At 35.2% G+C, this 26,058-nt stretch overlaps 2 protein-coding genes across 3 annotated transcripts in view; both read left to right on the top strand.

Annotated features, from left to right (window-relative positions):
- The window catches only part of LOC310738875 (uncharacterized protein), a 183,583-nt gene that overhangs the window by 20,430 nt on the left and 137,095 nt on the right, over positions 1 to 26,058 (top strand). The window lies entirely within an intron of this gene.
- Positions 1 to 26,058, top strand: part of LOC310739100 (sodium channel protein type 8 subunit alpha-like) — a 41,785-nt gene that overhangs the window by 14,054 nt on the left and 1,673 nt on the right. For both annotated transcript variants that reach the window (XM_083564737.1, XM_083564738.1), the window contains exons 2-3: positions 919 to 1,256; positions 22,326 to 22,445. In XM_083564737.1, the coding sequence (XP_083420863.1) occupies positions 975 to 1,256; positions 22,326 to 22,445 (402 nt within the window). In that variant the 5' untranslated portion in view covers positions 919 to 974. The remainder of the gene's footprint in view (positions 1 to 918; positions 1,257 to 22,325; positions 22,446 to 26,058) is intronic.

Below are 26,058 nucleotides of genomic sequence, written 5' to 3'. Positions count from 1 at the left end.
ACTCGATTAAAATGACTCGATTAAAATGACTCGATTAAAATGACGATTAAAATGGCGATTAAAATGATGATTAAAATGATTTGATTAAAATGACGATTAAAATGACTCGATTAAAATGACGATTAAAATGACTCGATTAAAATGACTCGATTAAAATTATCCAGCACAATGAAAAAGGTTCACCTGTGTGTGTTTCCTTTGATTAGAAGGAGAATTCTTGTAAATAGAAATCGTACAAGAAGGCAGAGAAGGCACTCGAAAATAAATGACTCGTTCTTTATTCCTCTCTAAATGTTCTGCTTGATATTGAACTGAACTGTATGTTCACAGCGAGCGCTCGACACTGATTGGTGATTCGCTGTGTGTTTCATTGTGTGTTCAGTGAAGAAGCTACTGAAGTACAGTGACACATTGACTTCATTACTGTCCAACACTGGACCATATGATTAAAAAAAGCTTGTGATTGATTTGCTACGTTATTGTACCCTTAGTGATGTGTGTACAGGAGATGTTTATGTAAGATGTATGGAAGGAGTCTCCAGTGTCAGGGCTTTGTAAGAGTTAGAGGTGGAGCTGTAGTGTGGACTTCTTTATGATTTCTCAAGAACATGATGGAACACACCTGTGAAGAGAGTAGAGAGAAGTTGCTGAGGAAATGAGCTTCTCTAACAGAAGTGACAACAGGGAAAAACTCTTTTAAATAAAAGTGTGTAAAGTGTGTAAGGAGAATAAAATGCTCTTGAAGGAATATCTCTTCAGGTTTTGTCACTGAGAACCGCAGATTGAACCTGTGTTGTTGTGTGAAGATAAGAGCAGACTTTGCACTGCGGCTATCGGATGTAAAGATGATCATTATTGAGATTTTTGGAAATGGAAACGTGGTGTGTTTACGTGTGTGTGTTCTGTCCTGGCCCTCAGAACCAGCTGTCCTGGATGCATTCTGAATAAAGAGGGCTCTGCTGCAGGATGACAATATGGCCGCACCGCTGCTCGCACCCCCAGGCCCCGACAGCTTCAAGAAGTTCACCCGGGAGTCTTTGGCTAACATCGAGAAGCGCATCGCTGAGGAGGCGAAGAAGAAACCTGTCAAACCCCGATCTGACAGCAGTCATCGTGACGATGATGAAGACAGCGGGCCGAAGCCCAACAGCGACTTGGAGGCGGGAAAGAGCCTGCCCTTCATCTACGGGGACGTTCCTCCTGGGATGGTGACTGTGCCCCTGGAGGATCTCGACCCCTTCTACCTGAACAAGAAAGTGAGTAAAATATGAGCTCTTTCTCTGTCTCAGCTCAGGTTCCTCAGGAGAACAGGAGGGGTGGGGCCAGGGGGTGGGGCTTCAGGTGTTTTATTTGTGTTTTCTGAAGCTGGCAGGTTCTAACTAACAATAAATCAAACCTGCGTTTTCATTCATGTTCAATAGGGTTAAAGCTCTATAGCAGGAGATCTTCCACGCTATCCCATGGAAAGCAAATGTTGATAGAGCTGATTTTGTGCACAGGAGCGTTGTCATGCTGGAACAGATTTGGGTCTCCAAGTTTAAATCATGCCACATAAAATTGTGTACCTTCAAATTCGTGGTAACAGTTTGGAGAAGAAGCACTTATGGCTGGAAAAATCAGGTGTCCCAATACTTTAGGCCATACAGTGTGTTTAGAATTTAGGATCCGGCTGTGAAGAATGGGGGTGGTGGTGGCATCTCACAGTAGTTCCTCAGAGCTGCTGTTGTATATTTTTTGTTTAGTAATCAAACCCTGCTTGATAGGTTTCCAGGTTTCCAGGTGTTCAGTGACACTGTTCCTACACGTGAGCTACCTGATCTTTTCCTGTGGAGAGAATGTTCTAACAAAGAGAACGAGGCGGGAAACCTTTAAAGCTGAACATGTTCATTGACCTCGAACTGAATAATAAAATCTTAAAATCTTTTTTTGTAGTTTTTGGTCTAGAATTGGTTTAATGATTTTATTAAATAAGATATGGAGGTGAACAACATGGCCGCAGTTTTCCGCAGAAGAAACCTCAGGTGATTTTACTCGAGTGGATTTGTGCAGGTGTCTGAATGAGTGCAGTTTCCTGGTTTTCTTCTTTTTCCTGATGACATTTCAGTGAATAAGTTATTAAAAGCTCATCCTCAGACTTATACTTAAATATAGAAAGCAGTAGCTCAGATGTTCAGACATTTGCTTTCTGATCAGAGTTCTAATCCCAGCACAATCAAACTGCTGGGCCCTTCAGCAAGGCCCCTAGCCCTCACCTGCTCAGCTGTATACATGTGATCATTGTAAGTTGCTCTGGATAAGGGCTTTGGACAAATGTTGTAAATATTAATGTAAGTAAAAATGTGGATTTGACTGAAGTGCATTTTTCTGTGATAATTACTGTTTTACTAAACTGCCATTTCCTCTGTTTTTAAACAAAAAACACCTGCAAACATTTTATCTTGAAATTGTATTTATCAGGTCTCTAATTTACAGGAATGATTCATTCAAAATAATTTTTTCCCCACATCATTTTACTTGCCCTTCTGCAATAACCCCAATACTGTTAAAATAGAAAAATTCAAAGGACTTTAGACTCTATAGGAGACAATAGAGACAGAACAAAAGACCTTTGAGTCCCTCCATTAGACTTCTGTCTGAATATGAGTTCTAAATTGATTATTTTTCATATTAATTATTAAATTATATTTAGCCCTGTACATTGGTTCACATTTGATAGATAGATAGATAGATAGATAGATAGACAGACAGACAGACAGACAGACAGACAGACAGACAGACAGACAGACAGACAGACAGAGAGACAGACAGACAGACAGACAGAGAGACAGAGAGACAGACAGACAGACAGACAGACAGACCAAGCCCTGCTGTGTGGTTTTGGTCCCCATAAGGTTCTTCGACATGGTTAGCGATATTTGGGTTGCTTTTATTTTGGAGACAGAAGCTACAGTTACTGCCTGAACTTTCCAACACGATTTTTAACCCCAGATTGGGAAGTGGTGGCTCAGTGCTGCTGTTAAACTTCTGAGCAGAAAGTTGTGAGTTCAAATCCCAACACGCCTGGCAGACCCTGCGTGGCCCCCAAGCAAGGCCCCTAACCCTCACCTGCTGGGTTTGATTGTGTTGTGAAAACCAGCATAGACTCTCTTATTGATATAAAATCGTAAGAGCGCCATCTGCAGGACTGGAGCTTTTTATTGCAACAACCAGTTTAACCCATTTTTTAAAATCAGGATCAGTACAGAACACACACACACACACACACACACACACACACACACACCTTTACACTGTCTCTGTTGGTGAGAGTGGTGTGAGTGAAGAGTTTAAGGTTCTGGTTGATGCTCAGAGAGGTGAGGTGAGGTGGTGTTCAGGATCGAGGTTAGAGGATGGATTGCTCTGCAGCGTTCTCCTCAAGTAGAGTAATATTTAGAGGGTGGGAAGCAAGCAGTCTGTCGCAGTGTGTGTGTGTGTGTGTGTGTGTGTGTGAGGGGTTCAGCCTGTACTCAGTATTCAGTAACACAATGAGTCTGCTGGTTTATTCACAACTTTAGGATTCATTGTTTCACTGACAGATGCCTGGAATCAGACGACATACTGCCTCGAGTCTGATCACCAGTCTGATAATTTCTACTGAAACAGACTGATATTAATTACTAAACGAAAGAGAGAGAGAGAGAAAGAGAGAGAGGTAGCAAGGGCTGGATTAAGAGAGACTATAATGTGTGCCAGACAGAGAAACAGGAACAAGGAAAAGACTGGCAGAGAGAGAGAGAGAGAGAGAGAGAGCGAAAGAAAACGAGAGAGAGCGAGAGAGAGCGAGAGAGAGCGAGAGAGAGAGAGAGAGAGAGAGAGAGCGAAAGAAAACGAGAGAAAGCGAGAGAGAGAGAGAGAGAGAGAGAGAGAGAGAGAGAGAGAGAAAAAGAAGAACTGCATCTATTTGAATCTAATTAGATTTCAGGAAGATTCTCACTCACACATCCCAAGTGTCTGTGGTGTTTCCCTGTGTGTGTGTGTGTGTGTGTGTGTGTGTGTGTGTGTGTGTGTGTGTCACTGCAGTGGGATGATGTAAGGGGAATGCCGTGTCTTGGCTAAAATGAAAAGGACGAAAGATCTTCTGAGAAGCCAAACAGCAAAAACCAAAACCAGTTAAAGCTCTGAGAGTAACCCTGAGCTCAGACACGTCCCTCTCAGATCTTTTACTGGATAATGAAGTGTTTTTATTAGACATTAGAGATTAGATTTACAATTTACTAGATATTAGACTACATTAGGGATTAAACAGCTTTATTGTCATATAGAAGTCTCCAGAAGAAGATGGTGAGGTTTATTGCTGAGGCTCCTTGAAGCTTATGAAGAAGCTCCTCTGGAGTCTGGACCTTTGGTATCTTGTAGCTCCTGGATGGCAGAGGAAGAGATGATGCGAGGGATCTGAATTGAGAGTCTGAATTGGAGGCAGAGGAAGTTCCATGATCTTCTTCACTATCTGCTCCATTGTGTTTGTCCATGTTGATAGCAAGACGATTGTTTGTTTAGGTCCAGGTTTTTGATTCTTGCCTGCTGATCATCTGACTTCTGTCTGGTTTTGAGATCTTGATCATGATTCTTGATCTGGATTTGTAAACTGTGATTATACTGCCCCAATCTGCATCTGCATCAGCAGCTGTCTTAATTAAATCACAGTATTAAGCTGGTGTTTTGTGTCTTTGCTGGAACATACAGTTGTGTGTCATCGTCACAACTGAAAATATCTCAGTGTTTCCAAACAATATCAATACGTACATCCTCTATAACATTACAATATGTACATCCTCTATAACATTACAATACGTACATCCTCTATAACATTACAATACATACATCCTCTATAACATTACAATACATACATCCTCTATAACATTACAATATATACATCCTCTATAACATTACAATACTTACATCCTCTATAACATTACAATACATACATCCTCTATAACAACACAATACATACATCCTCTATAACATTACAATACGTACATCCTCTATAACATTACAATACATACATCCTCTATATCATTACAATATGTACATCCTCTATAACATTACAATACGTACATCCTCTATAACATTACAATACATACATCCTCTATAACATTACAATACATACATCCTCTATAACATTACAATACATACATCCTCTATAACATTACAATACTTACATCCTCTATAACATTACAATACATACATCCTCTATAACAACACAATACATACATCCTCTATAACATTACAATACGTACATCCTCTATAACATTACAATACATACATCCTCTATAACATTACAATACCTACATCCTCTATAACAACACAATACATACATCCTCTATAACATTACAATACATACATCCTCTATAACATTACAATATGTACATCCTCTATAACATTACAATACGTACATCCTCTATAACATTACAATACATACATCCTCTATAACATTACAATACATACATCCTCTATAACATTACAATACATACATCCTCTATAACATTACAATACATACATCCTCTATAACATTACAATACATACATCCTCTATAACATTACAATACGTACATCCTCTATAACATTACAATACATACATCCTCTATAACATTACAATACATACATCCTCTATAACATTACAATATATACATCCTCTATAACATTACAATACATACATCCTCTATAACATTACAATACGTACATCCTCTATAACATTACAATACATACATCCTCTATAACATTACAATACATACATCCTCTATAACATTACAATATATACATCCTCTATAACATTACAATACATACATCCTCTATAACATTACAATACATACATCCTCTATAACATTACAATACATACATCCTCTATAACATTACAATACGTACATCCTCTATAACATTACAATACATACATCCTCTATAACATTACAATACATACATCCTCTATAACATTACAATATATACATCCTCTATAACATTACAATACATACATCCTCTATAACATTACAATACGTACATCCTCTATAACATTACAATACCTACATCCTCTATAACATTACAATATATACATCCTCTATAACATTACAATACATACATCCTCTATAACATTACAATATATACATCCTCTATAACATTACAATACATACATCCTCTATAACATTACAATACGTACATCCTCTATAACATTACAATATATACATCCTCTATAACATTACAATACATACATCCTCTATAACATTACAATATATACATCCTCTATAACATTACAATACATACATCCTCTATAACATTACAATACGTACATCCTCTATAACATTACAATATATACATCCTCTATAACATTACAATATATACATCCTCTATAACATTACAATACATACATCCTCTATAACATTACAATATATACATCCTCTATAACATTACAATACATACATCCTCTATAACATTACAATACGTACATCCTCTATAACATTACAATATATACATCCTCTATAACATTACAATACATACATCCTCTATAACATTACAATATATACATCCTCTATAACATTACAATACATACATCCTCTATAACATTACAATACGTACATCCTCTATAACATTACAATACATACATCCTCTATAACATTACAATACATACATCCTCTATAACATTACAATACATACATCCTCTATAACATTACAATACATACATCCTCTATAACATTACAATACATACATCCTCTATAACATTACAATACGTACATCCTCTATAACATTACAATACATACATCCTCTATAACATTACAATACATACATCCTCTATAACATTACAATATATACATCCTCTATAACATTACAATACATACATCCTCTATAACATTACAATACGTACATCCTCTATAACATTACAATACGTACATCCTCTATAACATTACAATACCTACATCCTCTATAACATTACAATACATACATCCTCTATAACATTACAATATATACATCCTCTATAACATTACAATACATACATCCTCTATAACATTACAATACATACATCCTCTATAACATTACAATACGTACATCCTCTATAACATTACAATATATACATCCTCTATAACATTACAATACGTACATCCTCTATAACATTACAATACGTACATCCTCTATAACATTACAATATATACATCCTCTATAACATTACAATACGTACATCCTCTATAACATTACAATATATACATCCTCTATAACATTACAATACGTACATCCTCTATAACATTACAATATATACATCCTCTATAACATTACAATACGTACATCCTCTATAACATTACAATATATACATCCTCTATAACATTACAATACGTACATCCTCTATAACATTACAATATATACATCCTCTATAACAACACAATACATACATCCTCTATAACATTACAATATATACATCCTCTATAACATTACAATACATACATCCTCTATAACATTACAATATATACATCCTCTATAACAACACAATACATACATCCTCTATAACATTACAATATATACATCCTCTATAACATTACAATATATACATCCTCTATAACAACACAATACATACATCCTCTATAACATTACAATATATACATCCTCTATAACATTACAATACATACATCCTCTATAACATTACAATACCTACATCCTCTATAACAACACAATACATACATCCTCTATAACATTACAATACCTACATCCTCTATAACAACACAATACATACATCCTCTATAACATTACAATATATACATCCTCTATAACATTACAATACATACATCCTCTATAACATTACAATACATACATCCTCTATAACATTACAATACATACATCCTCTATAACAACACAATACATACATCCTCTATAACATTACAATACCTACATCCTCTATAACAACACAATACATACATCCTCTATAACAACACAATACATACATCCTCTATAACATTACAATACATACATCCTCTATAACATTACAATACATACATCCTCTATAACATTACAATATATACATCCTCTATAACATTACAATACATACATCCTCTATAACATTACAATATATACATCCTCTATAACATTACAATATATACATCCTCTATAACATTACAATACATACATCCTCTATAACATTACAATACATACATCCTCTATAACATTACAATACATACATCCTCTATAACATTACAATACATACATCCTCTATAACATTACAATACATACATCCTCTATAACATTACAATACATACATCCTCTATAACATTACAATACATACATCCTCTATAACATTACAATACCTACATCCTCTATAACATTACAATACATACATCCTCTATAACATTACAATACATACATCCTCTATAACATTACAATACCTACATCCTCTATAACATTACAATATATACATCCTCTATAACATTACAATACATCCTCTATAACATTACAATACGTACATCCTCTATAACATTACAATACCTACATCCTCTATAACATTACAATACCTACATCCTCTATAACAACACAATACATACATCCTCTATAACAACACAATACATACATCCTCTATAACAACACAATACATACATCCTCTATAACATTACAATACATACATCCTCTATAACATTACAATATATACATCCTCTATAACATTACAATACATACATCCTCTATAACATTACAATACGTACATCCTCTATAACATTACAATACCTACATCCTCTATAACATTACAATATATACATCCTCTATAACATTACAATACGTACATCCTCTATAACATTACAATACGTACATCCTCTATAACATTACAATACGTACATCCTCTATAACATTACAATACGTACATCCTCTATAACAACACAATACATACATCCTCTATAACATTACAATACATACATCCTCTATAACAACACAATACATACATCCTCTATAACAACACAATACATACATCCTCTATAACATTACAATACATACATCCTCTATAACATTACAATACATACATCCTCTATAACAACACAATACATACATCCTCTATAACAACACAATACATACATCCTCTATAACATTACAATACATACATCCTCTATAACATTACAATACCTACATCCTCTATAACAACACAATACATACATCCTCTATAACATTACAATACCTACATCCTCTATAACAACACAATACATACATCCTCTATAACATTACAATACATACATCCTCTATAACATTACAATATGTACATCCTCTATAACATTACAATACATATATCCTCTATAACATTACAATACCTACATCCTCTATAACAACACAATACATACATCCTCTATAACAACACAATACATACATCCTCTATAACATTACAATACATACATCCTCTATAACATTACAATACATACATCCTCTATAACATTACAATACCTACATCCTCTATAACATTACAATATATACATCCTCTATAACATTACAATACGTACGTCCTCTATAACATTACAATACATACATCCTCTATAACATTACAATACGTACATCCTCTATAACATTACAATACATACATCCTCTATAACATTACAATATATACATCCTCTATAACATTACAATACATACATCCTCTATAACATTACAATACATACATCCTCTATAACATTGCAATATATACATCTAAAACATTACAATATATACATCCTCTATAACATTACAATACATACATCCTCTATAACATTACAATATATACATCCTCTATAACATTACAATACATACATCCTCTATAACATTGCAATATATACATCCTCTATAACATTACAATACATACATCCTCTATAACATTACAATACATACATCCTCTATAACATTACAATACATACATCTAAAACATTACAATATATACATCCTCTATAACATTACAATATATACATCCTCTATAACATTACAATACCTACATCCTCTATAACATTACAATACATACATCCTCTATAACATTACAATACGTACATCCTCTATAACATTAAAATACTTACATCCTCTATAACATTACAATACATACATCCTCTATAACATTACAATACATACATCCTCTATAACATTACAATATATACATCCTCTATAACATTACAATACATACATCCTCTATAACATTACAATACATACATCCTCTATAACAACACAATACATACATCCTCTATAACATTACAATATATACATCCTCTATAACATTACAATACTTACATCCTCTATAACATTACAATACATACATCCTCTATAACATTACAATACATACATCTAAAACATTACAATATATACATCCTCTATAACATTACAATATATACATCCTCTATAACATTACAATACATACATCCTCTATAACATTACAATACCTACATCCTCTATAACATTACAATACATACATCCTCTATAACATTACAAATACCTACATCCTCTATAACATTACAATACCTACATCCTCTATAACATTACAAATACCTACATCCTCTATAACATTACAATACCTACATCCTCTATAACATTACAATATATACATCCTCTATAACATTACAATACATACATCCTCTATAACATTACAATACGTACATCCTCTATAACATTACAATACGTACATCCTCTATAACATTACAATACGTACATCCTCTATAACAACACAATACGTACATCCTCTATAACATTACAATACATACATCCTCTATAACAACACAATACATACATCCTCTATAACAACACAATACATACATCCTCTATAACATTACAATACATACATCCTCTATAACATTACAATACATACATCCTCTATAACAACACAATACATACATCCTCTATAACAACACAATACATACATCCTCTATAACATTACAATACATACATCCTCTATAACATTACAATACATACATCCTCTATAACATTACAATACATACATCCTCTATAACAACACAATACATACATCCTCTATAACAACACAATACATACATCCTCTATAACATTACAATACATACATCCTCTATAACATTACAATACATACATCCTCTATAACATTACAATACCTACATCCTCTATAACATTACAATACCTACATCCTCTATAACATTACAATACATACATCCTCTATAACATTACAATACATACATCCTCTATCACATTACAATACATACATCCTCTATAACATTACAATACGTACATCCTCTATAACAACACAATACATACATCCTCTATAACATTACAATACATACATCCTCTATAACATTACAATACATACATCCTCTATAACATTACAATACCTACATCCTCTATAACATTACAATACCTACATCCTCTATAACATTACAATACATACATCCTCTATAACAACACAATACATACATCCTCTATAACATTACAATACATACATCCTCTATAACAACACAATACATACATCCTCTATAACATTACAATACGTACATCCTCTATAACAACACAATACATACATCCTCTATAACATTACAATACATACATCCTCTATAACAACACAATACATACATCCTCTATAACATTACAATACATACATCCTTTATAACATTACAATACATACATCCTCTATAACATTACAATACCTACATCCTCTATAACATTACAATACATACATCCTCTATAACAACACAATACATACATCCTCTATAACATTACAATACGTACATCCTCTATAACATTACAATACATACATCCTCTATAACAACACAATACATACATCCTCTATAACATTACAATACATACATCCTCTATAACAACACAATACATACATCCTCTATAACATTACAATACGTACATCCTCTATAACATTACAATATATACATCCTCTATAACATTACAATACATACATCCTCTATAACATTACAATATATACATCCTCTATAACATTACAATACATACATCCTCTATAACATTACAATATATACATCCTCTATAACATTACAATACATACATCCTCTATAACATTACAATATATACATCCTCTATAACATTACAATACATACATCCTCTATAACATTACAATACGTACATCCTCTATAACATTACAATATATACATCCTCTATAACATTACAATACATACATCCTCTATAACATTACAATATATACATCCTCTATAACATTACAATACATACATCCTCTATAACATTACAATATATACATCCTCTATAACATTACAATATATACATCCTCTATAACATTACAATATATACATCCTCTATAACATTACAATACCTACATCCTCTATAACATTACAATACGTACATCCTCTATAACATTACAATACATACATCCTCTATAACATTACAATATATACATCCTCTATAACATTACAATATATACATCCTCTATAACATTACAATACCTACATCCTCTATAACATTACAATACATACATCCTCTATAACATTACAATATATACATCCTCTATAACATTACAATACATACATCCTCTATAACAACACAATACATACATCCTCTATAACATTACAATACCTACATCCTCTATAACATTACAATACGTACATCTAAAACATTACAATACATACATCCTCTATAACATTACAATATATACATCTAAAACATTACAATATATACATCCTCTATAACATTACAATATATACATCCTCTATAACATTACAATATATACATCTTCTATAACATTACAATACATACATCTAAAACATTACAATATATACATCCTCTATAACATTACAATATATACATCCTCTATAACATTACAATACATACATCCTCTATAACATTACAATATATACATCCTCTATAACATTACAATACATACATCCTCTATAACATTGCAATATATACATCTAAAACATTACAATATATACATCCTCTATAACATTACAATACATACATCCTCTATAACATTGCAATATATACATCTAAAACATTACAATATATACATCCTCTATAACATTACAATACATACATCCTCTATAACATTACAATATATACATCCTCTATAACATTACAATACATACATCCTCTATAACATTACAATATATACATCCTCTATAACATTACAATACATACATCCTCTATAACATTACAATACATACATCCTCTATAACATTACAATACATACATCCTCTATAACATTGCAATATATACATCTAAAACATTACAATATATACATCCTCTATAACATTACAATACATACATCCTCTATAACATTACAATATATACATCCTCTATAACATTACAATACATACATCCTCTATAACATTACAATATATACATCCTCTATAACATTACAATACATACATCCTCTATAACATTACAATATATACATCCTCTATAACATTACAATATATACATCCTCTATAACATTACAATACATACATCCTCTATAACATTGCAATATATACATCTAAAACATTACAATATATACATCCTCTATAACATTACAATACATACATCCTCTATAACATTACAATATATACATCCTCTATAACATTACAATACATACATCCTCTATAACATTGCAATATATACATCTAAAACATTACAATATATACATCCTCTATAACATTACAATACATACATCCTCTATAACATTACAATATATACATCCTCTATAACATTACAATACATACATCCTCTATAACATTACAATATATACATCCTCTATAACATTACAATACATACATCCTCTATAACATTGCAATATATACATCCTCTATAACATTACAATACATACATCCTCTATAACATTACAATACATACATCTAAAACATTACAATATATACATCCTCTATAACATTACAATATATACATCCTCTATAACATTACAATACCTACATCCTCTATAACATTACAATACATACATCCTCTATAACATTACAATACATACATCCTCTATAACATTACAATACGTACATCCTCTATAACATTAAAATACTTACATCCTCTATAACATTACAATACATACATCCTCTATAACATTACAATACATACATCCTCTATAACATTACAATATATACATCCTCTATAACATTACAATACATACATCCTCTATAACATTACAATATATACATCCTCTATAACATTACAATACATACATCCTCTATAACATTACAATACATACATCCTCTATAACATTACAATACATACATCCTCTATAACATTGCAATATATACATCTAAAACATTACAATATATACATCCTCTATAACATTACAATACATACATCCTCTATAACATTACAATATATACATCCTCTATAACATTACAATACATACATCCTCTATAACATTGCAATATATACATCTAAAACATTACAATATATACATCCTCTATAACATTACAATACATACATCCTCTATAACATTACAATATATACATCCTCTATAACATTACAATACATACATCCTCTATAACATTACAATATATACATCCTCTATAACATTACAATACATACATCCTCTATAACATTGCAATATATACATCCTCTATAACATTACAATACATACATCCTCTATAACATTACAATACATACATCCTCTATAACATTACAATACATACATCTAAAACATTACAATATATACATCCTCTATAACATTACAATATATACATCCTCTATAACATTACAATACCTACATCCTCTATAACATTACAATACGTACATCCTCTATAACATTACAATACGTACATCCTCTATAACATTAAAATACTTACATCCTCTATAACATTACAATACATACATCCTCTATAACATTACAATACATACATCCTCTATAACATTACAATATATACATCCTCTATAACATTACAATATATACATCCTCTATAACATTACAATACATCCTCTATAACATTACAATACATACATCCTCTATAACATTACAATACATACATCCTCTATAACAACACAATACATACATCCTCTATAACATTACAATATATACATCCTCTATAACATTACAATACTTACATCCTCTATAACATTACAATACATACATCCTCTATAACATTACAATACATACATCTAAAACATTACAATATATACATCCTCTATAACATTACAATATATACATCCTCTATAACATTACAATACATACATCCTCTATAACATTACAATACCTACATCCTCTATAACATTACAATACCTACATCCTCTATAACATTACAATACATACATCCTCTATAACATTACAAATACCTACATCCTCTATAACATTACAATACCTACATCCTCTATAACATTACAAATACCTACATCCTCTATAACATTACAATACCTACATCCTCTATAACATTACAATACATACATCCTCTATAACATTACAAATACCTACATCCTCTATAACATTACAATACCTACATCCTCTATAACATTACAATATATACATCCTCTATAACATTACAATACTTACATCCTCTATAACATTACAATACATACATCCTCTATAACATTACAATACATACATCTAAAACATTACAATATATACATCCTCTATAACATTACAATATATACATCCTCTATAACATTACAATACATACATCCTCTATAACATTACAATATATACATCCTCTATAACATTACAATATATACATCCTCTATAACATTACAATACCTACATCCTCTATAACATTACAATACATACATCCTCTATAACATTACAATACCTACATCCTCTATAACATTACAATACCTACATCCTCTATAACATTACAATACGTACATCCTCTATAACATTACAATACGTACATCCTCTATAACATTACAATACTTACATCCTCTATAACATTACAATACATACATCCTCTATAACATTACAATACATACATCCTCTATAACATTACAATATATACATCCTCTATAACATTACAATACATACATCCTCTATAACAACACAATACATACATCCTCTATAACATTACAATATATACATCCTCTATAACATTACAATACTTACATCCTCTATAACATTACAATACATACATCCTCTATAACATTACAATACATACATCTAAAACATTACAATATATACATCCTCTATAACATTACAATATATACATCCTCTATAACATTACAATACATACATCCTCTATAACATTACAATACATACATCTAAAACATTACAATATATACATCCTCTATAACATTACAATATATACATCCTCTATAACATTACAATACCTACATCCTCTATAACATTACAATACATACATCCTCTATAACATTACAAATACCTACATCCTCTATAACATTACAATACATACATCCTCTATAACATTACAAATACCTACATCCTCTATAACATTACAATACCTACATCCTCTATAACATTACAATACATACATCCTCTATAACATTACAAATACCTACATCCTCTATAACATTACAATACCTACATCCTCTATAACATTACAATATATACATCCTCTATAACATTACAATACTTACATCCTCTATAACATTACAATACATACATCCTCTATAACATTACAATACATACATCTAAAACATTACAATATATACATCCTCTATAACATTACAATATATACATCCTCTATAACATTACAATATATACATCCTCTATAACATTACAATATATACATCCTCTATAACATTACAATACCTACATCCTCTATAACATTACAATACATACATCCTCTATAACATTACAATACCTACATCCTCTATAACATTACAATACCTACATCCTCTATAACATTACAATACATACATCCTCTATAACATTACAATACATACATCCTCTATAACATTACAATACCTACATCCTCTATAACATTACAATACATACATCCTCTATAACATTACAATACGTTAATAATCTATAACATTACAATACGTACATCCTCTATAAAGAATATTATATACATACTATTTAACTTACATGTTTTTTATAATAAATAATGTATATGTACTATAAAACATAATAAATACTTACACTACAACAAATACCAGTTACAGGTCATGCATTTTACTCCGAGACCTTCAGTGATGTTCTACCTGAATCACTCCTCCTCCTTATCCCATCATTATGACTCCACATCTACAGAAAGCATCAGTATAAAAGAGAAGTGCAGTAGATCAGAGCTGCATCACACACTGGATTTCATACAGTCACAATAAATTCTATTACTAAAGCAGAAAACCCAATGATCACAATTCAACATGTCTCCTTTCACTGGAGCCACAACTGCACCTCCACATACATCATCAAGTTTAAGTTCAAGTGCAAGTTTATTTCTATTGCATTTTTCACAATGGACATTGTCTCAAAGCAGCTTTACAGAATGTAAGAATTAAAGTGAATGATGTGTATTTATCCCTGATGAGCAGCCTGGGGTGACGTCACAAATCTTTAATATCAAATCTATCAGAAGCATCGATATTCACCTCATCACATCACCTTGGGGTTTCCTGCATTTCTGTGCAACTTTCTGCATTGTTTCTGTGCATTACGGTTTTTCTGGGGATTTGAAATGAAATTTTTGTGTGAATTCTACAGGAAAGTAAACGCAATAATATTAACAGTTCATGAAAAGTTTAACAATTGTTTTAAACTGTTTTGGTGACCTTTTCTCACCATGTTCTTTCTAAATGTAGATGTGCTTGTAATTGTATCTGCGACCAAATCAGTTTCTTCTCCTCCATCAGACGTTGTGGAATAAAACACAGCAATAAATCTACATGAATATGTTCCACATATGTGCAGTTTGCTACAGATGAGCTCTGACTAGTGACGCTCTCTTGACAGTCCAATCAAAAGACGTGAAAATGCTGATGTGATTGGATGCCTGCTAAAGGGCCCTGGTGTTGCCAATTTCCAGTCTGATTGTTACAGTATTGAGCAGCATGTACTTTATGCTAGGTGCCTCATTGTTGACTCTGAAGGCCTCACAGCAGATTCTTTTGACACTGACAAGTCATGATGTCTGAAATCTGAGTGAATAGAAACTTTAACATAAACATACAATACAAGAAGCATATATATATATAAATAAAATATAATAATACAATACACATTCCTGAACAAAAATATATTAATGTAAGTCGGTGATTCTAAGTTTAGGCAGCAGAGGTGTCAAAAATGCTGTGAAGTAAGAATGTTTTTTTTTTTTTTTATAAAATAGGTAGTAAATAAGTAGTAAGTAGTAAAAATGAATCCAAATGAAATACATATTTTGTGTGTCCACCACTAAAGAGAGGCTTCCGTCTCGACAGATCGGTGGAGGGCTGCAGTGATGGTTGTCCTTCTGGAAATTGTGTGAGGAGTGTGTGTGAGGGGTGTGTGTGATGGATTTGTGTGAAGGGTGTGTGTGAGGGATTTGTGTGAAGACTTTGTGTGAGGGTTATGTGTGAAAGGGTGTGTGAAGGGTGTGTGAGGGTTGTGTGTCAGGGGTGTGTGTGAGGGATTTGTGTGAGGGATTTGTGTAAGAGTTATGTGTAAAGGGGTGTGTGTAAAGGGTGTGTGTGTGTGAGGGGTGTGTAAAGGGTTTGTGTGTGAGGGTTTTGGGTGAGGGGTGTGTGTGTGAGGGATTTGTGTGAGGGTTGTGTGTGAGGGGTGTGTGTGACGGTTATGTGTGAAGGTGTGTGTGTGTGTGTGTGTGGGGGGGGGGTAAAGGGTGTGTGTGAGGGTTGTGTGTGAGGGTTGTGTGCGAGGGATTTGTGTGGGGGTTGTGTTTGAGGGCTGTGTGTGAAGGGGCGTGTTTGAGGGTTGTGTGTGAGGGATTTGTGTGTGAGGGATTTGTATGAGGGGTGTGTAAAGGGTGTGTGTGAGGGGTGTGTGTGTGAGGGATTTTTGTGGGGGTTGTGTTTGAGGGCTGTGTATGAAGGGGTGTGTGAGGGTTGTGTGTGAGGGGTGGGTAAAAGGTACGTGTGAGGGGTGTGTGAAGGGTGTGTGTGAGGCCATTGTGTGAGGAATTTGTGTGAGGGATTTGTGTGAGGGTTGTGTGTGAATGGGTGTGTGTGAGGGGTGTGTAAAGGTTGTGTGTGAGGGGTGTGTGTGAGGGTTGTGTCTGAGGGGGGTGTGTAAGGGATTTGTGTGAGGGTTGTGTGTGAGGGATTTGTGTGAAGGGGTTTTTGTGAAGGGTGTGTGTGAGGGTTATGTGTGAGGGATTTGTGTGAGGGATGTGTATAAAGGGGTGTGTGTTTGTGAGTGGTGTGTATAGGTGGGTAGGTGGTCTGAGTGGTGTGTGTTGTGTGTAGGTGGTTTGAGTGGTGTGTTGTGTGTAGGTGGTTTGAGTGGTGTGTGTTGGTGATCTGAGTGGTGTGTGTTGGTGTGTAGGTGGTCTGAGTGGTGTGTGTTGTGTGTATGTGGTTTCACTGGTGTGTGTTGGTGATCTGAGTGGTGTGTGTTGGTGAGTAGGTGGTCTGAGTGGTGTGTGTTGGTGTGTAGGTGGTCTGAGTGGTGTGTGTTGTGTGTATGTGGTTTCACTGGTGTGTGTTGGTGATCTGAGTGGTGTGTGTTGGTGATCTGAGTGGTGTGTGTTGGTGAGTAGATGGTTTGAATGGTGTGTGTTGGTGATCTGAGTGGTGTGTGTTGGTGATTAGGTGGTCTGAGTGGTGTGTGTTGTGTGTATGTGGTTTGAGTGGTGTGTGTTGGTGATCTGAGTGGTGTGTGTTGGTGAGTAGATGGTTTGAATGGTGTGTGTTGGTGATCTGAGTGGTGTGTGTTGGTGAGTAGATGGTTTGAATGGTGTGTGTTGGTGATCTGAGTGGTGTGTGTTGGTGAGTAGGTGGTCTGAGTGGTGTGTGTTGTGTGTATGTGGTTTGAGTGGTGTGTGTTGGTGATCTGAGTGGTGTGTGTTGGTGAGTAGATGGTTTGAATGGTGTGTGTTGGTGATCTGAGTGGTGTGTGTTGGTGAGTAGATGGTTTGAATGGTGTGTGTTGGTGATCTGAGTGGTGTGTGTTGGTGAGTAGATGGTTTGAGTGGTGTGTGTTGGTGATCTGAGTGGTGTGTGTTGGTGAGTAGGTGGTCTGAGTGGTGTGTGTTGTGTGTATGTGGTTTGAGTGGTGTGTGTTGGTGATCTGAGTGGTGTGTGTTGGTGAGTAGATGGTTTGAATGGTGTGTGTTGGTGATCTGAGTGGTGTGTGTTGGTGAGTAGATGGTTTGAATGGTGTGTGTTGGTGATCTGAGTGGTGTGTGTTGGTGAGTAGGTGGTCTGAGTGGTGTGTGTTGTGTGTATGTGGTTTGAGTGGTGTGTGTTGGTGATCTGAGTGGTGTGTGTTGGTGAGTAGATGGTTTGAATGGTGTGTGTTGGTGATCTGAGTGGTGTGTGTTGGTGAGTAGATGGTTTGAATGGTGTGTGTTGGTGATCTGAGTGGTGTGTGTTGGTGAGTAGGTGGTCTGAGTGGTGTGTTGTGTGTATGTGGTTTGAGTGGTGTGTGTTGGTGATCTGAGTGGTGTGTGTTGGTGAGTAGATGGTTTGAATGGTGTGTGTTGGTGATCTGAGTGGTGTGTGTTGGTGAGTAGATGGTTTGAATGGTGTGTGTTGGTGATCTGAGTGGTGTGTGTTGGTGAGTAGATGGTTTGAATGGTGTGTGTTGGTGATCTGAGTGGTGTGTGTTGGTGAGTAGATGGTCTGAGTGGTGTGTATGTGGTTTGAGTGGTGTGTGTTGGTGATCTGAGTGGTGTGTGTTGGTGAGTAGATGGTTTGAATGGTGTGTGTTGGTGGGTTTGTGAGTTTTGAAGGCAGCTGACATGGGATTGGGTTTAGGGTTTAGTTGAAGAGTTTTTTAAGGGCCTCATTTTGTGTATAAATTTAAGATTAGAATTAGAATTTAAGAGAACATTTTTGAATCTGTATAAATAAAGAATATTTGTGTAGATCAGCTTTAGTGTATCTTCTTCTCTCTTTCTGCATTGATCCTTGGTAATTAAAAGGTCACCTTTGTAGAAAGCTCTTGTGTTGAATGTCAGAGAAGGTCTGAGATGCAGTAGAGGACAGAGGGAGGAGAAATGAGGTTTTGCTGCAGAATTGCTCGGTTTATTCTCAGTAACAGGATGAGGAGCACATCAGAGAGGCTCACAGTAGAAATATTCCATCAGCTAGTGGAGATTTATATTTGTAATTTATTTGGTAGATGCACTTATCCAGAGTAACTTGTAGGTGTCTCAGAGTGGTTTAGGGTCTTGCTCAGGGGCCCACTAGTGGGTTCTTGGTGGAGATTGGATTTTAACTCACAAACTTTCATTCAGAAGTCCAACCCCTTAATCACTGAGCTAGCACCTTCTCCACTGCATGAGATCCACCGCCTGATCAGGTCCTATTGTACAGCTCTATCAGACATGTCCTGCTGAGCATGGAGTAGATCCAAGACCTTCTGAAGAAATTATATCTCACAGTTTATCTGTGAGCTCAGCTCTGAGGTTATGGATAGAGGGATCTGGGCTGATTTTTTTGGGATATAAATGGATGAATGAATGGTTTGATTTTTGTCTTTAATGTGTACGTTATATAATAATAATAATAACACTAACATTGTGTCTCCGCTGAGGATCAGAGGATGTTCAGAGATCTCAGGATGTTTTTTTTGCAGAATCAGCCCAGCAGTGAGAGTCTGAGGGGAGTGTTGCAGTGCTCCAAAACCCACCCCCACCCCCCCCTCGCTCCCGAGTCAGCACTTCCTTTTCTTGATGGATAGTGATGTTAGCCTTTAGCGTTAGCGTTAGTGTTACACTCTGACTTCCAGTGAATGCTCTGTTCTTTTGGCCAGTGCTCACTGCGGTCTTCTTCCACTTCTTATTATATTACGAGAAACTCTCTGCTGCTGAATGCTCACTCGATCTCCTCGTCTCAGACCAACACGAGACATCGTCCACAATCCAAATTACATCTTTCTTTCTTTCTTTCTTTCTTTCTTTCTTTCTTTCTTTCTTTCTTTCTTTCTTTCTTTCTTTCTTTCTTTCTTTCTTTCTGATTCTAAGTACTGATTATATTATTATTATTATTATTATTATTATTATTATTATTATTATTATATATTATTATAGTTATTACTATTTAATAGACTGGACATTTTTTTCTTTCTTTCTTTTAACAGTGTTGTTTGTTGTTGACTGCAGTTGCAGTGTTGTGTGTTGTGTAGTACAGGAGTAATACATTCAGTTATATTTTATTATCGTTATAATGTGTTTCTTCTCTGATTAAAAAAACACCAAACAATCAAACATGTTTTAACACAGGCTTCATGTGTGTTTAACTTCAGGGCATATTCAATGTACTGATATTTCTCTCTCTCTCTCTCCCTCTCCCTCTCTCTCTCTCTCTCTCTCTCTCTCTCTCTCTCTCTCTCTCTCTGTACAGACCTTTATAGTGCTAAACAAAGGGAAAACGATCTTCCGGTTCAGTGCCACTCCCTCGCTGTATATCATTAGCCCTTTCAATCTGTTCAGGCGAATAGCTATTAAAATTTTGATACACTCATATCCTTTTTCTCTGCTCCTATGTGTGTGTGTGTGTGTGTGTGTGTGTGTGTGTGTGTGTGTGTGTGTGTGTGTGTGAACCAGCTGTGTTTGTTTTATTGCTATATTTTTTCACCACAAGATTTAGTTCAGGTTTATTTGTGTGTCCATGTCACAATGATCAGCTGTTTCTTGTGCTCCGTGTGTGTGTGTGTGTGTGTGTGTGTGTGTGTGTGTGTGATAATAATAATGTCTGGAGGTTTTTGATGATGAGAGTGCTTCCTGATGTACACCTCTTAAAGTTTTATAGACGCCGCTCTCGGTGCGTCCATTTCACTTACTGATGACTCAGGAGGCGGAAAAGGAAAAAAAACTCAGCATAAAATTCATTTGCTGTTGACCTTTGACCTCAGGAAGCGATGCAGTGATGATGTTATTAATGACTCGGTGCAGCTTTCAGCAGAAAACCTGCTGATTATTATTGGCTGTGTTCATATATACAGTATATATCATCTACATCGCACAGAAATATTTGCATTTTTCTGCACTAATAAATAAACATTTATCAATAATTAATAATAATTACAGCTTTTACATGTCAGTAATTATTCATAATATTAATTATTCCATTATTTTTATTAATTTACCATGAAATAAACTTGGTTTAATTATTTTTATATAAACATTTATAATTTTTTTATAATTTTTTATTATTATTATTATTATTATTATTATTATTATTTATTATTACACCCTCAATTCACAAACCGGCATTAGGTCCCCCCCACTGCCACATACCCCCACCGATGCCCCCCCCCTTGGTGTGAGAGAAAGTCGGCCACTTCCATCTAGGCCCCCCCGGGCCATCTTGTGCCATCTTTCATGCGATGGAGCCACTGGAGCTGGGCGTGGTCTGAACAGAGAGTAAAGGCCCATCCCAACAAATAGTATCAGAGGGTGATGGCCAGAAGGTGATGGCCCACTTGATGGCCAGACACTCCTTCTCTAAGGTGCTGTACCGGCTTTCCCGCACGGACAATTTGCAAATTGCTAATGTACAACACTGGCCGCTCCTCCTCCTCCTTTACCACCTGGGGCAACACGGCCCATAACCCCCTGTCCGATGCGTCCGTCTGCAATATAAAGTGAAGAGAGAAGTTAGGAGCATGTACAAGTGGTTCACTGCAGAGTGCAGCTTTTACCTGCAAAAAAGCCTGCTGGCACGACTCCGTCCACTAGACCGGATCTGGACCTTTTTAGTGAGTCCGATCAAGCAGCTCGTCAATGCGTTGACTTTCCGATAGCTTATAGAAAACCGGACCGATCCGTCACTCTAGGGCACTAAGACCACCGGGCTGCTCCAATTACTGTGAGACTCCTCGACTACCCCCGTGTCAAGCATAGCCTTGAGTTCATCCCGAATCACATTTCTTTTGTGTTTGGGTATCCGGTATGGGTGACTATGCACCACTATACTTGGAGGAGTCTCAATATGGTGTTCTATGAGGTTTGTTCGACCGGGTAGGGGGAAAACTCATCCACAAACTCTTGTTGCAAGTTCTCTACCTGTGCTCTCTGCAATGGGAAGAGGTGGTCTCCACCTGGGCGAATTCTGATGCAGATTTTGATGTTACCTCCGGTCTCAGCTCCTCCCTCTAAGGAACCACTGTCGCTAGAGGCACAGGCAACGCCTTCCTCCATGGTTTCAGGAGGTTGAGGTGGTACACCTGGAGTGCATCGCCTCTATCTGTGCGCCGCATCTCATAATTGACATCTCCCACCCGCTGTGTAACCTCAAAAGGTCCTTGCAACTTTGCGAGTAGTTTAGAGCTGGACGTGGGTAGTAGAATTAAGAATTTAATCTTCCGGTGAAAATTGTTGCAGCTGCGCCCGTAATATACAGCCGGGATTGTTGTTCTTGAGCCTGTAGCAAATTCCCCAGGGTTAGTTGTACTAAGGTGTGGAGTTTTGCTCTCGGGTCAAGAACGTACTTAATTTAGTTTTTGCTGGTCGAAGGTCCGTCCTCCCAATTTTTACGGATGACATCGAGCACTCTGAGCAGCTTGCGGCCGTATAATAATTCAAAGGGGGAAAACTTGTTGGACCTCTCGTACTGCGAATAACAGGGGCTTGAGCCACTTATCCCAGTTCCATGCATCCCCGTGTACGAACTCCGGATCATGCTTTTGAGGGTTCGACTAAATCGCTCCACAAATCCTTCAGTTTGAGGATGGTATACGCTAGTGCGATCGATTTTAATCCCCAATAACCCGTACAGTTCGCTTAGTGTTCGTGACATGAAGGCCGTGCCCTGATCAGTCAGGATCTCTTTCGGGATTCCAACTCTGGAGATAACACAGAAGAGTGCCTCTGCGACACTGTGCGGAAATGCATAGTCTTCTAAAACTAATGCAAAGTAATGCCGTCCGCTCTGATGGTCCGACGAGGTCCATGCCAATTCTTTTGAAGGGGACCTTGATTAAGTGCAGGGGTTGCTAAGGCGCTTTTGGGATGGCTGGCGGATTCACCAGCTGACATTTCTGACATGCCGCACACCATCTTCGCACACATTACCGCAAATGACCGGCCAATAAAACCGGGCCATTAGGAGGTCTAAGGTTTTATCATAGCCCAGGTGTTCAGCCATCGGGTTATGGTAAGCTGCATGAAATAGAAGTTCCCTGCCACTCTTTGGGACCAACAACTGGGTTGTTTTCTCTCTAGTTCGAGTCCTGCGTCATTCTGTATAACTTATCTTTAATAACTGCGAAGTAGGGATAGGAAAGCGCGATGTTTAGCTGGGCTTGCTGACCATTGATTTCTCTTACTTGGTCAAAGGCATGTCAGAGGGTGTAGCCCCTGAGGTGGATTATCCCCTGTCTCCGTGGGAGGGGAATAGGAGGAGAGTGGAAAGTGACAGCTGAACCGAGAGAGAGAGAAAGCTGTACGTAGTCGCAGGGAAATTGGCAGCCCCAGGGTATGCGGCCAAGTGGTCTTCCGCCAGCTGGACCGCCTTATCCACCACCACCGGACGCTTGCATTAAACCCATTCAGCCGCCCACGTATATTTCAATTAAATTTGGGTTTTTATAATAATAACAACAGCAATAATAATAATAATATTAACAATAGTAATAATAATAATATTAATAATAGTAATAATAATAATAATGTGCTTAAATAATTTCCTATAAAAGACCAAAAATCTAATTTGTTTGCAGGCAATGGACTGAAATTCAACACTGCAATATTATTATGTCCGGCTATTCTTCATTTATAATTTCATAATTTTCATAATATTTAATTATAATAAAAATAAAGATATCAATTGAAAGCACAACTTTGTAATCTTTTAACTAACAGTAATATTTCTAAAGTTTTCTAGTTCAATGCCTGATATATAATTCCATTAAATTCAATTCAATTTTAGTCTTAATTTTAGAGTCAAGTCCTTTATCTGTAATGAGTGAGTCAGTGGTGATGGTGTTGAGGAAAAAACTTCCTTAAATGGTCTGAAGAAATTTAGAGGGGAACCAAATTCAAAAGGGAACCCATCAACACTGAATGTTGATTCATCACAGTTCCATCATTGTTGAGGTTTTTTTCCTGTTCCCCTCGATTGTAAAAGTGTTCAT

This window comes from Silurus aristotelis (assembly GCF_946808225.1).
Source record: "Silurus aristotelis genome assembly, chromosome: 2".
NCBI lineage: Eukaryota > Metazoa > Chordata > Actinopteri > Siluriformes > Siluridae > Silurus > Silurus aristotelis.
This window is presented reverse-complemented; position numbering and strand designations above follow the sequence as displayed.